At 42.3% G+C, this 14626-nt stretch overlaps 1 protein-coding gene across 1 annotated transcript; it reads right to left on the bottom strand.

Annotated features, from left to right (window-relative positions):
• Positions 1–467: 467 nt before the first annotated feature.
• pjvk (pejvakin) lies at positions 468–7756 on the bottom strand. The gene is made up of 6 exons (XM_026157610.2): positions 7294–7756; positions 3982–4177; positions 3339–3480; positions 2010–2127; positions 928–1071; positions 468–845 (listed from the first exon to the last, which is right to left on the bottom strand). Exons 1-6 carry the CDS (start codon positions 7502–7504, stop codon positions 544–546), a joined length of 1113 nt encoding a protein of 370 aa, XP_026013395.1. The 5' UTR covers positions 7505–7756; the 3' UTR covers positions 468–543.
• Positions 7757–14626: the final 6870 nt, after the last annotated feature.

The raw sequence follows: 14626 nt of genomic DNA, 5'->3' as shown, positions 1-14626 counted from the left end.
ACAGAAAGATAGAAATATGTTACCCCTAAAACATCTTATTTTCCTAGTAAAAAGACATACAGCCTTGATAATAGTAGATTAGGACATAACTATTGCTGACTTTATGGCTCTTGTGTAGTTGTGTTTCTTAGCATGTTAGAAGTGCATGTCTTTAAATAAAACAATCCCAAAGGAACAAAAATAATTTTTTAAACTGAAATTCAAGCGAGACAAATTTAAAACAGAAACTCAACATCAGTGACACACTTGGAACTTGTTCCTCACTGGCCTTCACACGATCCCTCCTCCTATCTATTTTTAATACCCTCAGTTAATAATAAATCAGCTGGCAGCTACAGTACACACACAGCACACGTGCAGAAATGCGCCGGTGCCATTGGGAAACTGAAAATGATACACCACAAAGGTACGGATAGCACCAGGTTTATGTTTACATCTTTTACTGGATCACTTGGCTGCAGCTGAAGACATGGTGTGTTGAGGCTGTCGGCAGGAGTGATAAACAGTCGCACTTGTATCACTTGTGAGAAAAAAAGGCCTTTTTCACCTCAAGGTTTTATGCCAGAGATCAAAACAGGGTACCACATGCAGCCGGACGTATTTCTGGCCCCCAGTCGAGCACTCCAGGCAGCCGTACACGGTTTCCCGCCGTTGGTTGCCCATCCCGCAGAGTGCGCAGGGGCCCTTGGGGATGTTGTGTTTGAGGAGGTTGACCCTTGTATGTGAGCTTTCCCTCAAGTAAGCGGTGGAAATGTCCGTCATGCTGGCAGCCTTCTCGTAGTAGTCGGTCACCATGTCGTCCATGTAGGTGTCAGAGTGGGTGAGCTCTTCGAATGTTCGGTCATCTACACAGGGGTTGGATTACAGTGGACTCAGTCTATCAGAAGGATGGGTCAGTTTATTTAATGAAAAATACTGTAATCATACCTGCTCTAAAGGGGTTTCCGTAGATGATCCCAGAGAGGAAGCGGCGTAGTCGCCCCATGGAGAAGCGACCAATGAAACCACCAAGCTGCTCCCTGATCTGCTCACGCTCAAAGCCTCCCTGTGACTCCGGAGCCACACAAATATCTGACACACAGGAAGAAGAAAGCCAGGCGATGTGCGTTGTTTATTATTATTTTTGTAACAAATCAAAATTTCATTATTGACTTTGTATATCTCTAATAACAACTTAGTCTATGGAATGCTGGAGTAAGATTTGTTATGGTTTTGCTATGCTAAAAGTTTATTCTTGCTGCAGTATCAAACACTTCAAAAACTTTAGTAGTTGTAGTAAGGGGTGGCCAGTGTGGAGACTGAACCTGGTCTAAAAGTTCCTTCAATGCCTGGACATTAGCTTGGATGCTGTGTTCAATCACTCAAAAACATTAAATTCTTATTTAAAACACTTTATGACTTCATTCCAAGACTTCAAATGTGTGTTCACTAGCTGGTACTGAAGTGTCAGAGTCCCTCTGTGATTTTCACTACAGGAACACAAGGAGTCACGCAGCCTAACAGGTAAAGTATCTGCCATCCGACACTTTATCCATTAGATAAAGTCCCAGAAATCCAGATGAGGTTACAGGCGTTGCCCAGCTGAAATTCAGAATAATTTGTTTCTAGATGATTTCATGAAACGTGTTATCAAACCAATTCAGTAATTAACGGATGTTTTTACAACCACCATCGTCCCAAATTGATGACAAGCTTCAAACACTCAAATAAATGTCACGCAGGCTCACAATTATGGTTTCAAATCATTTTGAGTATTTCATTTTTGACTGTTTCTGACCATTTAGACTTATTTCATCACTTACACTTCACGTAGTTCTTCATACAGATTTTGTCACCTTACCTGTTGACTATAAGTTCACCTGCTTTCATAGTGACAGTTAGCCTGCAAGGCTTTAAAGACTAAAGCTAAAACTTCAAAGGGTCAGACACTTCAAAGCCATTTGAAGTGCTTCATCTCATAAACATGAATTAATTGGCTAATTAACGATTGGCATGGTTTGCCCACCTACCAAGTCGTCCATCCAGTCGAACAAAGAGCTCACAGATGCTGAAGGCGATGGTGGTGTGAGCTGGGATGACAATGGCCTTGTCTCGACCTTTGGGGTTTCTGCCGTCGTCAATCTGAAACTGGAGCAAAGCAGGAAGCTGATAATTACACATGGAAAAGGCGGTTAAACGGAGAATTTGGGATTAGGTGAGGGAAAAATGATTGAGTTAGGGCTCGTTATTTTGAGTAAATGATTGGGAGATGGATTGTTCACTGCCCTTGACGCATTTGTTTTAAATATAAGTGTTATGAATTTAAGCATGGCCCCATTACATACATAGAGACATAAAGTTTATTTCTATAGCAGATTTTCAGAACAACTTCAGCTGATCAAAGTGCTGTACACATTATGCCAAAATATACATTAACGATTTACAATCACTAATTAAACTATAAATACACATACATAAACAATAAAAGTCAATAAAACTTATCTAAATAAACAATAATTCAAGTAAATAAGACTATTTGTGCAGTAAAAGCCAGGATACTGAGCTCAACTAGAACTGGCAGTGAGTGAAAGTAAGGAGTTTTATTTAAGAATATTTAAAAATATCTGTGAAGGTTCTCAGTCATCAAGGTCATCGTAGTCTAAGGAGCTTGGAAAGAAAAGCATCTGGACTTCTCTAAGTTTCCTTAAAGATGTTTCAACTCTCATCTGAGAAGCTTTTTCAGTTCTAAGCAACTGGTGGAGAGTCCCAGATTTTCAGCCATATGGGAACGTCCCCAAGAGGGTCATGGACCCCCTAATGATCCTTTATCTAATCACATGAGCCGAGGTGGGTCACAATCAGCCAAGGTTTCGGGTGAACCCATTGTGAAGCCTAGCCCCACCCTATTATGTGACTTACTGAGGTCAAATGGCCCAGGATGTGAGTGGGCGTTAAGACACATTAAAAATGGTTGAGTAATTGAGCAGCTCTTGTGTGAAAGAGTAAATTGTTCCACAGAATGGAGACAGCCACTGAAAAATCTAGTTTTTGAGGCTGGATCTAGGAACATTCAAGAGCAGTTGGTTTCCAAACATCAAGAGTGTAGGGCTTTAAAGGTTAAGTCAAGTAGGCTGGCACCAAATCACTGAGACTCTTAAAGACAAGTTTAGGTATCCCAGTAAAGGTGTAAAAGCATGAACTACTCTTTCTTCATCTTACCAAGGAAGCTTAATTTAAAAAACTCATCAAACAGCTAAAAAAAAACTTATGAAAAGCCAGTAAACATTAATCTAATTCTAACCCTGGATGGGTCTTGGTCCTGGAGGGTGTTAAGATAAAACAACTACAGGTATTTTTACCCTCATGGTGGTCCCTCTCATGCCAGCATGCACGGTCAGAGAGCATTGACGCGTGGTGCGAATACTCTCCACGACAACACAGAGGACACTGCGTCCGCTCTCCTTTGACTGACGAATCAGGCAGTGATCCAGGTCCACCTTCCTGGAAGATCAAAAAATGAGAGCTTGAATTAAACATGAACTCATTAACACCTGTTAAAGTCAAGCAAGGCAACATCTCTGGCTTGTATTGTCCAATTGCATGTAGCCCCTGTATGTATGTATGAAGGTGTAGAATAACATGATTGTTTATACAGGGAAACCCTCTTCTCACATTCTCCGTGTAACAAAGAGGTCGAAGGTCAGACAACTTATTGTGGACATAAGGAGAATACTTCAATGCAGATACCTGAAATATCCGATTTACAAAGTGCCATAATTTAAGAACTTTTCCTAGGGTATTTTATGCTTACTTTTCAAATTGATAAATAATTGATTAAAGAAATATATCCTTCTACTTGATTATTAATAAAGCACTACCTCAAAGTAACTTCATCTAATCTGTATTGAGAAACTATCATGATATTGATGCTTTAACATCCAGCACATGTAGATAAAAGCCCCTGCTGAGCTGCTGTTATACCCTGTCTGTCAATGCATATACCTGGAGTTGAGTTCACGCAATAACGTTGGCACCTCCAGCTCGTGTTTGGTCACAATGCCAAAGGAGGCTTTTACAGCCACTGAGTCTGACCCGCTGATGTTGAACCCCACATCATTGATGATGTGGTTCCCTAACCGACCATTGAGAGCTACATCAGATTTATCTTCGTAGTTGAGGAGTTGGTAAGAAGAAACCCCTGCAAAAGAAAACAATAGTTAAGATTATGGTTAACTTATGCTTTTGTAAGCATTAACTGTAAGTAGGTCCGACTCCAGTCCCAACAGTAAAATGGTATCTGTTCATGCATAGGTTAAATAATACTTATATAACATATAACATATACTTTAACAATTAAAGTACATTTTAGAATATTTGTGGCAGCAGTGAAACATTTTTTATAGTGTTAAAATGTTTATTTAAGAAATTAACTGGTTTTTTTTCTTAGAATGAAGAAAATTAATCATGTCTCAAAAACTTGAAAACTATAAAAATGTTTTATGTCTCACTCTAACAAACTACAGGAAGCCAAAGAACTCAAAGAACTATTTGTTATGACAAAAATTTTCAGAAGAGCGTCTCTGAATGTACAACATTCAACCTTGAAGCAGATGGGCAGCACCACATTGGTGGAGGAATTGCTTTATCAGTCAGATTAAGCTGGTGAATATATGCAGCTTTGATGTCCTTTTCACCACGGAAATAATCAAAGTTGTGATTCTCTGCACATTACTTTAAAATTATTGTCTAACTACAGTGAAAGTATTAACAACATGGCTGCTACGTGCTGAAAAATGCTTTCAGAATGACTGGCAATAGGCTTAGATTAGCTTGTTAGCCTTTTTTTGTCTGTTTTATTATTGCGTTAGATTGATAATACTCTGAAGAACTGTATAGTGATAAATAATAACAAGAAAACAGTTGGTTTTCTATGTATAGATTAAAAGCTAGGAGCAAGGGGATACAACTAGCCTAGCTAATAGTAAAGCTCCCAAATGAGCCATATTAGATGTTTTTCTGCTTGCTAACTAGCTAGCTTGTTAAGCTCCTGGGCTCCTACTCCACAAACATAAACAGTGGTCACCTCAGAAACATAACAAGCTACCAGATTTGCTCATGTGGGTTGTAAATGATTAGAGAAAACAAAGTTCGCCTAAGTTAAGATTTGTTGTGAAACCTAAAGATGACCATATTGCAAACATTACTTATTATAATTAAATAATATTAAGGCTAAAGATTATTAGAACCTACAGAAGTTCATTTGAAACTTTAGTGGAGGTAACAACGTTTTCAGATAGTAAATCAGATATGTTGGGTTTTATATTTCTTTTTGTCCATGTATCCATATAACATTTTAATTGAGGTTTTACTGACATAAAACCACTACAGACTACAGACATACTATGATCATTTTGCGTCGCACTTTTTCACTTGCAGCCAATTGCAGACAAGCATGAGAAAACTACCGGTGACCATGGCAATCTGCTAGCAACAAAGCAATGACTGCAAAGTTTTTGGTGGGTTGCGTGACTATAAAGGCTTTATGCTTGTTTTATGGTTGCGTGGTTACATCTGTTTGGGGTGTTTGCCTACACAAAGCTTATAGATAAGCGTTTTCAGATTAGATTAGATAAAACGTTATTAATCCCTCGGGTGGGTTCCTCTGGGAAATTCAGCCTATGCAAATGTGTTCCCGTTCAGTCCTTAAGGCGTGTAGCTCATTGGTGCATAGCAGTGGCGGCTGGCCCATAGGGGGCACTCGGGCTCCGCCCCCCCAAATGTGGAGGAGTAAAAATATATATTTTTAAAAAATTCATCAATGATAGTTTTACTATGTGTGTGCCCATATACAGCCAGGCGTATTTTAACATTTTCACCAGCTGACTCATTAAAGTTCAACCAACAAACGGTGTTTTTCTTCTTCTGGGGCGCTCGTCAAAGCGCCCTTGATATGCAGCGAAATAGCCTATCATTAAATGGTTGCCAGGGGAAAATAATAAATATTTGACCTATCAGCGTCGCTGAATTAAATGGTTTGGGGGCGCTTAAAATTGCGCCCCTGCAGAAAACGCGCGAAGATTTGCTGTTCTAGAATTTTACCTCAGTCAGTAGCCTAAGTGAGCTATAAGGTCAGAGAGAGACGATGGCAGCGGTATTGTTAACGGTTGAGGCACAGCCTCCCCCAAATTCGGTTAGATCGCTTCTAACCTACCCTTTTGCCAGAAGGACAATGGCAGAAAAACTGCAAGTCAAAGAGTTGGGACCTGACAAGCCCGAAATTCAACTAACCCAGGCAACGAAGGAGAAGTCAAAAGCATACAACAGGACTTTTTGTCGGAGTTGGTTCCAGCGCAAGTCGTGGCTGACAGGCTGTGGAACAGCTAATGCACTTTTGTTTCCCGTGCATACTGTTCAAAAGTGACAAGTGTGATTTGACGTGGACACAATCTGGACAAACCGACTTAAAGCACCTCTCCGAACGAATCAAGAAACATGAAAGCTCACGAGTTCATATGGACAACAGTGTAAAGCTAGCTGTGCTAGGGAAAACTAGCATAGCGGCGCAGCTAGATGATGGACATCGGATTGCTTTAAGAAGGCACAACGAAGAGGTAGATAAAAACCGTCATATTTTATCTAAAATCATCGATTGTATTAAGTTTTGTGGTGCTTTTGAGCTAGCAATGCGGGGACATGATGAAAGTGATTCCTCAGACAATCCAGGGATTTTTAGAGGTTTAGTCGACTTGATGGCATCAATTGATCACGACTTGAGGCCATATTTACTCTCTTTCTCCACCCCTCTCTCTTTCTCTCTTTAGCCCACCCCCCCAATCAGTTTACAGTTGTTGTTTTCAATAGTTATTTTTCATTCATTCAAAAAAAAAAAAAAAAAAAATCTGTTCATGTTCATTTTTACAAATCTATACAAATGGCCAGAATATGGTTGTTCATTTTAAATTTAAATTTAAATTGTGTTGTTTGATGTACTCATTAAATGGGTCATTTTAGTCGATATCATAAAAATTGCCCCCCCTGAGATTTTTTTCAGGAGCCGCCACTGGTGCATAGGTTGCTTGGAATCAGCGAAAAAACATCAAAGATTTAAAAAATACTGTATGTAAATTAGAGACAGTGGCTGCAGTGGACAGCAGTCTTTATATATTCAACAAAATGCAGGAGCATGATACAATACTTAGAGTGGAATAAACTTATTTTTCCCCAATCTTAAACCTTTTAAAGGGAAAAGGCTCATGTTTCAACATAAAATTTAGTTATATTTACTCAGATATGAATTTTCTGACATTAATGTACCTGCTGTGATCTCTTTCTCGCCCACCAGGATGTCTTTCAGTGAGAAAGGTGTTGAGGCATACTTGTCCTTCTTCCAAAAATGCTTCCTCCTCTTTCTGGTAACCAGGCTGAGGGGCTGGTAGCGGTCAGCCTCACTCAGGCTCGGGACAGGGATCAACCTCCCTGTGTCTCCCACCTGCTTCACAAAGTTTTTGGTCGCTGCAGCAAACATTTCTAAAGATGCATAAATATCGAACCAGGTAAAAAAAACAGCTTGTACTCGACTGCTGGGCACCCTTTGCTTGTATTGGTTATGGTGAGGAGTGCTCTCTCTCAATGGGGAAGCTGATTCGGGAGTGTTCTTACAAACTCGTGAAATGTTAAATAATGCAGGGAATTTGTAAGGGAATATGGGACAGTGAGGTGTGTGTTAACCTGATAGGTTGCTGTAGGCCTGCACCTTCCTGTCACCTCACAAATAAGGTGGAAGAAGTAATTATAAGTGCCTGTTTTGTACTTTTTGCCATCTGTATTTGGAAAATTTGATTTTCAAGGCATACTTAAAGTATGGAAGTCTATTGCTATTAAGTATTAAAGGAATTATACAGATGGTATTGTTGCTACATGTTCCTCTTTGAGTCTAATACACGAAACATCTGCTATGGCCATTAGTCTATCTTCATTCAGCCTGAAAACGGTCTGGACTTTTTCTCTTTGTCAGGGATGCCTCTGTGGTTTTTGTAGGATTAAATGTTTTTGCATCTGAGCTTTTTTTAGTTTGGATAATGTCAACCTTTCTGACTGGTGGCTTCCACACACAGTGTGTCCTGCATGCATGATGGTGGGTTGATCTCTCCTGTGGTTGCACTGCTTTCTAGTCTATACAACCAGAAATAGTATGTTTGAAGGTTTAAAGCTTTCTTACCACAGAAGCTAAAGACAGCGTTAGCTTTCTATGCATTACACTCCCTTTAATTTTTTAACTTTTAGGTCAAAAAAAGTCATGGATTTGCTTGTAAGTATTATTTTTGTGTTTAAAAAAAATCTTGCTGTAATTCACAGTTATATTGTTCTAAGTTGTAACCTCACCTTCTGTCACCAGTTTAGGCCATTTCATCAAGAAAACAAGACTCATTTTTGTACATAAAAATGTAGGTTTATGAGGTTAGGGTCGTATACCAGCTTTAACCATTGTGACAAATCACATTAATGAGAGTAAAACATGTACTGTTGACATGCTCAGTCTTCCCAGAGAAAATCAACAGGCAACAAGGTTGTTTGACAGTCTAACCCCCATGACCTGAAGTGAAAAGGATATCTTCTCTAACCATTAGTCCATCACAGCAGGGAAAAAAGTGCATGGATATACAGAACCTGAGCTCTCATTTGACAGAGGAACTGACTTCCCATCTGCCTGAGTTTTTGTCCCTGGTGGCTTCATGATGAGAAATCAGCGTGTTCTTCAAGCACCTGAAACACTTCCTGTCTTGTTCAGCAAAGGAAACAAGTGAAATCCACCTCACCCACTGAGAGAAATGTTACTTTAGGAAGACCCTGACAACTCAGCTGAAGCTAATATTACTCATGAAAACAAACATATTCTAGTGGAGACAATGACAGAGGAGTCATGGTGTTTGTTTTGCCATCCACCTCTGGGACATCACTTTGGGGACTGAGGATCAGCTTGACATAGTGACTTGGCAAACAGCTTTTATCTGGAAAACAGATTGAATGGATGTAACATGCGCACCGTATACCGCTCCAGCTGGAGTGCACAGATGTTGGACAGATATATCAGGTTGATAGCAAAGTTTCCAACAAATTCCTTCTGGTACTAAACAAAGAGATATGGATTTGTATAAACCGCTGTAAATGTAGTTTCATGTGGACACTAAATGTTCCCAAATTACACTGAAATCATCAGAAATCATCAGCTAGAGCAGCGGTCCCCAACCTTTTTTGCGCCACGGACCAATTTAATATCAGACTTTATTTTCAGGGATCAGCCTTTAAGGTGTCGCAGATAAATACAACAAAATAAAATGATACAAGCAAGACAAAAACTGTGGTATTTTGTAAATATAACAATAAACACAAATTCACTGTGTAGTTGTATTTAACTTTAACTGTATTAGCAGCGTCCTCCTTAAATGCGCCAACAACATTGAGAGCAACTTCTTCCTCTCTGCCCCTTAATGCTCTCTGGTTGCTATGGTAACACATAAATATTTCTTTCAAAATAAGACACACAAGTACAACTTGGGAAAAGACCCAGGAAACCGAGTTAACGATAAAACCCCTGAAAACCTTAAATTTCACACCTGAGCCTCAACTCTCGTGGCCCGGTACCAAATGACTCCCCAACCCCCAGGCCACGGACCCAGGGGTTGGGGAATCCGCTGAGCCGGATTATCCCTAATGGCGGATTATTATAATCTAGGAAAAATGCCAAAGATAACATAGTTTGACAGACATAAAATAGATTTTTTTCACCAATACATTGATTCTCAAAGCGCTATTAGCTGAAAACTTAGCATAGCACGGTGGAGGCTGTGTCATGGTTTGCGTCAGCCAGTGGTGTTCTGTTCAGTGGAGATCTGTTAAAACTGATAATTTATGAACTCAGAAAAGTACAATGAGATTTTGATACAGCATCTGGAAAGTATCTAACTGGTAACAGCTTCATTTTTCAGCATTACAATGATCCCAAACACACTGTCAATGCAGTAAAATCATACCTGAATAGAAAAACACAGTAGAACACTATCGGTCATGGATTGGCCTCCCCAGAGCCCAGACCTCAAGATTATTGAAGCAAAAGGCAGTCAACTAGACTAGTTCACTAAATGTAATTCAATTCAATTAGCACCAATTCAATATAGCACCAAATCACAACAAAAGTCACCTCAAGGCGCTTTATATTGTACAGTAGATACAGAGAAAAGCCCAACAATCATATGAGCCCCTATGAGCAAGCACTTTGGCGACAGTGGGAAGGAAAAACTTCCTTTTAACAGGAAGAAACCTCCGGCAGAACCAGGCTCAGGGAGGGACGGCCATCTGCTGCGACCGGTTGGGGTGAGAGAAGGAAGACAGGATAAAAACATGCTGTGGAAGAGAGACAGAGGTTAATAACAGATATGATTCAATGCAGAGAGGTCTATTAACACATAGTGAGTGAGAAAGGTGACTGGAAAGGAAAAACTCAATGCATCATGGGAATCCCCAGCAGCCTATGTCTATTGCAGGATAACTAAGGGAGGATTCAGGGTCACCTGGTCCAGCCCTAACTATATGCTTTAGCAAAAAGGAAAGTTTTAAGCCTAATCTTGAAAGTAGAGATGGTGTCTGTCTCCTGAATCCAAACTGGAAGCTGGTTCCACAGAAGAGGGGCCTGAATACTGAAGGCTCTCCCTCCCATTCTACTTTTAAATACTCTAGGAACAACAAGTAGGCCTGCAGAGCGAGAGCGAAGTGCTCTAATAGGGTGATATGGTACTACAAGGTCATTAAGATAAGATGGGGCCTGATTATTTAAGACCTTGTATGTGAGGAGCAGGATTTTGAATTCAATTCTGGATTTAACAGGAAGCCAATGAAGGGAAGCCAAAACAGGAGAAATATGCTCTCTCTTTCTAGTCCCTGTCAGCACTCTTGCTGCAGCATTTTGGATTAGCTGAAGGCTTTTCAGCGAGTTTTTTGGACATCCTGTTAGATGCATGGGGGCCCAGCCCTGGCGCAGGGTGCCGCTGGTGCGTCGAGCCACCTGGGGGGCTCTTCAACTGGTGGGGGAGATTGTCACATCTTGCAGGAGCTTTCCTCTCTTCAGGAACTCTCTCTGCAGGAAGGGGAGATACAGGAGAGGTGGAGGAAGATCTCACCCTGGGTGTCTATTGTCTTATGTAGTCTGGAAGATGAGTGGATGGTGGGGTGGGTGCAGTTTTCTCTGTGGTGGGGTTGGGTGGACTGTCCCGGGCTCTGTGGGGCCGGGAGGCGCTGCTGCACTGGGCCCCGGTCTGGATGGGCCTGGGCCCCCTTTCCCTGGCGGGTCGCGGAGTATGGGGGTGCCTACTGGGGTCAGCGGGGGAGCTGGCCCCAGGGAGGGGTCACTTGCCCCTCCCTTCCTTCCCTCCCCATCTCCAGCTGCCTCCCTCTTCCCGCTCCACCACAACCACCCACACATGCAGGGCCTTGGAATAGGGGTATGTCACCAGGGTGCAGAGGAGGCTACCCCCCCCCCCCCCCCCCCCCTCTGTCCCCTTCTGGCTGCCTCTGCCTCAATTTTATCCCACAACTTAGACATTCACATTACTCACACTCTCATTACACATGCATATAGGATCTTGGGGGTGGGCACGCTACACGGACTCCAAAAGACCATCAGGGTGTACACCTCACCCCTGGCGTCGTTGCCCACCCCTTAATTTTAAATACACATAGACATTGAGGGCTAGCAGGAGGGACTATGCACTTACCTGCTGCTCTCTGGCAGGTAGCTCCATGCCCTCCTGGGTTTTAAATGCACCTTAGAACACACATGCATCAACACTACAATGAGCGGGTGGAGGGAGGTTTGGAGTCTTCTCTCACCCCCATTCTCTGCAGCCTGCTGGAGCGGGGGGGGGGCTAGGAGGAGGAGTTGGCCGTCCGACTGCGGTCTGGAGTGTGGGGCCTCCCTGCTGCTGCGGAGTCGGGGCGGTCTGCCTCTCCCCACCGCAGGGAAAAGGGTAACACCACCTGGGTCTGGGTGCAGTTCCCCCCTCCAGGGGCAAGGGTACCTAGACCCGGTTTGTAGAGTACGCTTGGGGAGTGTGATCGTGTGTACAGCGTCTCTTTATGTCTGTCTCCACGTTGGTTGAGTGTGGAGTAAGTGCATATGAGAGCATGAGGGTGGGATGTTTGTATCTGTGTGTGCCTGTATGTCTGTGTCTATATGTCAGGTTGGGTGTCAGACGCCACCTCTCTGGGGACATCTCAGGCCCTCCAAGGTTTGGAGGTCTATCTCCCCCCACCACCACTTCCCCTGCCAGTGGCGGACTCCCTCAGAATCGGTGCGTTGGTGGTTCTTTGTGTCTGGGGATGGGCGTCCGGGTACACACCGGCTCACTCCTTGGCGGCCGCTTATCGGGGCCTGGAGCCTGGGGCTCGCTCGGGCCACTTCGGAGGTGGGGTGCCCCCGGCCTCTCGGCCTGGGGCTCGGTCACTCAGGCACGGCTGGCTGCCGGCGGAGCTCATGGGCGCGTCACTGCAACTCCCCCTGGCTTCTGCTCCGCGGCTGCTGAGTGAGCCCTCATCTGGGACTCTCCTCAGCTCTTTCTGGGACAGTGGCGCGGCTGCCCCTCTGTTAGTCTTCCTTGGTCTCTTGTGTTCTGGGGGCCTCTGGATGTCTGGAGTTTTGATCTCCTCCATACCTGCTTCATGCCCTGGAGGACGGGGCTGTGGCCGCCCCACACCCTCTAGCAGATCATTACATGAAGGAACCTTTTAAAAAACAAAAAACAAGCGCGTCCATGCTCACAGGTGTACACACGGGTGATCACACCCACAAACTACACCCTTTTTGGCTCCTACCTCAAAGCACACTGTGTTCTGTTGATCTTATGTGCTGCACAATAATGTTTAATATTTAGTATTTACTGTCATATTCCCATATATCATTGTGATGTTGTTTATTCTATTACTCTTGTTCTCTTCTGCTTGTTTTCTTTTTTCTTTCTCAACAGGTGATCCAGGTGATTGATATATGCATTTTTTTTTCGGTTGGTTTTTGTTTTTTACCCTTCTCCCCCGTCCCTCTTCTCAGCTGTTTCTCTTTCCCTCTTTCTTTCTCCCCTTCTTTCCTCCAGTCAAGTCTGTCCCGTATTCAGCAAGTGAAAATAAAATAAACAATAAAAGGTGAATCAAATGGACCATTATGGCAAGGCTGGGATGGTCAATTTGGTAAAGTAAATCCGTTGGGCATCTTTCTTTGCCTTTAGACAATAATTCTGATGGCAAAAGAGCCAAACGGGACAGGCAAAAAAAAAAAAAAAAAGAATCTGGTTAGATACCATATTTCTAGGCTTTTCAGGGCCGAGTACAATAACCTCAGTTTTATCTGAATTAAGAAGCAGAAAGTTAGCGGCCATCCAGGTCTTTATGTCTTTAAGACATTCCTGCAGTTTAACTAATTGGTGTGTGTTATCTGGCTTCATGGATAGATAGAGCTGCGTGTCATCTGCATAGCAGTGAAAATTTATGCTATGTCTTCTAATGATGCTGCCTAGGGGAAGCATGTATAATGTAAACAGAATTGGTCCTAGCACTGAACCCTGTGGAAATCCATAATTGACCTTAGTGTGTGAAGAGGACTCTCCATTTACATGAACAAATTGGAGTCTATTAGATAGATATGATACAAACCACTGCAGCACAGTACCTGCAATACCTACAGCATGTTCTAATCGCTCTAATAGGATATTATGGTCAACAGTATCGAACGCTGCACTAAGGTCTAGCAGGACAAGCACAGAGATGAGTCCACTGTCAGAGGCCATAAGAAGATCATTTGTAACCTTCACTAAAGCTGTTTCTGTGCTGTGCTGAGCTCTGAAACCTGACTGAAACTCCTCAAATAAACCATTCCTCTGCAGATGATCTGTTAGCTGTTTGACAACTACTCTTTCAAGGATTTTTGATATGAAAGGAAGGTTGGAGATTGGCCTATAATTAGCTAAGACTGCTGGGTCTAGAGATGCTTTTTGAGTAAAGGTTTAACTACAGCCAGCTTGAAGGCCTGTGGTACATAGCCGATTATTAGAGATAGGTTGATCATATTTAAGATCGAAGAATTAATTAATGGCAGGACTTCTTTGAGCAGTTTTGTAGGAATGGGGTCTAAAAGACACGGAGGATTGGAGGAAGTAATTATTGAAGTTAACTCAGAAAGATCAATTGGAGAAAAAGAGTCTAACTTAACATCAATGGTACTAAGAGTAGCTGTAGATAATATTACATCTGTGGGATGATTACTGGTAATTTTTTCTCTAATGATAAAAATTTTATTTGTGAAGAAGTTCATGAAGTCATTACTAGTTAACGTTAAAGGGATGGTTGACTCAAAAGAGCTCTGACTTTTTGTCAGCCTGGCTACAGTGCTGAAGAGAAACCTAGGGTTGTTCTTATTTTCTTCAATCAGTGATGAATAGTAAGATGTTCTGGCTTTGCGGAGGGCTTTCTTATAAAGCAGCAAACTATTTCTCCAGGCTAAATGATGATCCTCTAAATTTGTGACACGCCATTTCCTCTCCAGATTACGAGTCATCTGCTTTAGGGTACGTGTTTGAGAATTATACCACGGAGTCAGGTACTTCTG

This window comes from Astatotilapia calliptera, chromosome 23 (assembly GCF_964374335.1).
Source record: "Astatotilapia calliptera chromosome 23, fAstCal68.1, whole genome shotgun sequence".
Lineage (NCBI taxonomy): Eukaryota > Metazoa > Chordata > Actinopteri > Cichliformes > Cichlidae > Astatotilapia > Astatotilapia calliptera.
Note: the sequence above shows the minus strand (reverse complement) of the source record. Positions and strands in the feature narration are given on the sequence as shown.

Bases quoted from the DNA above. Each gene is read 5' to 3' on its own strand.
- pjvk (XM_026157610.2), bottom strand. From the start codon at position 7,504: ATGTTTGCTGCAGCGACCAAAAACTTTGTGAAGCAGGTGGGAGACACA. The intron at 4,178-7,293 runs GTACATTAATGT...TTTCTTTTGCAG, and splicing joins CGAGAAAGAGATCACAGCAG to GGGTTTCTTCTTACCAACTC. The intron at 846-927 runs GTATGATTACAG...ACCCCTGTGTAG, and splicing joins CGGAAACCCCTTTAGAGCAG to ATGACCGAACATTCGAAGAG.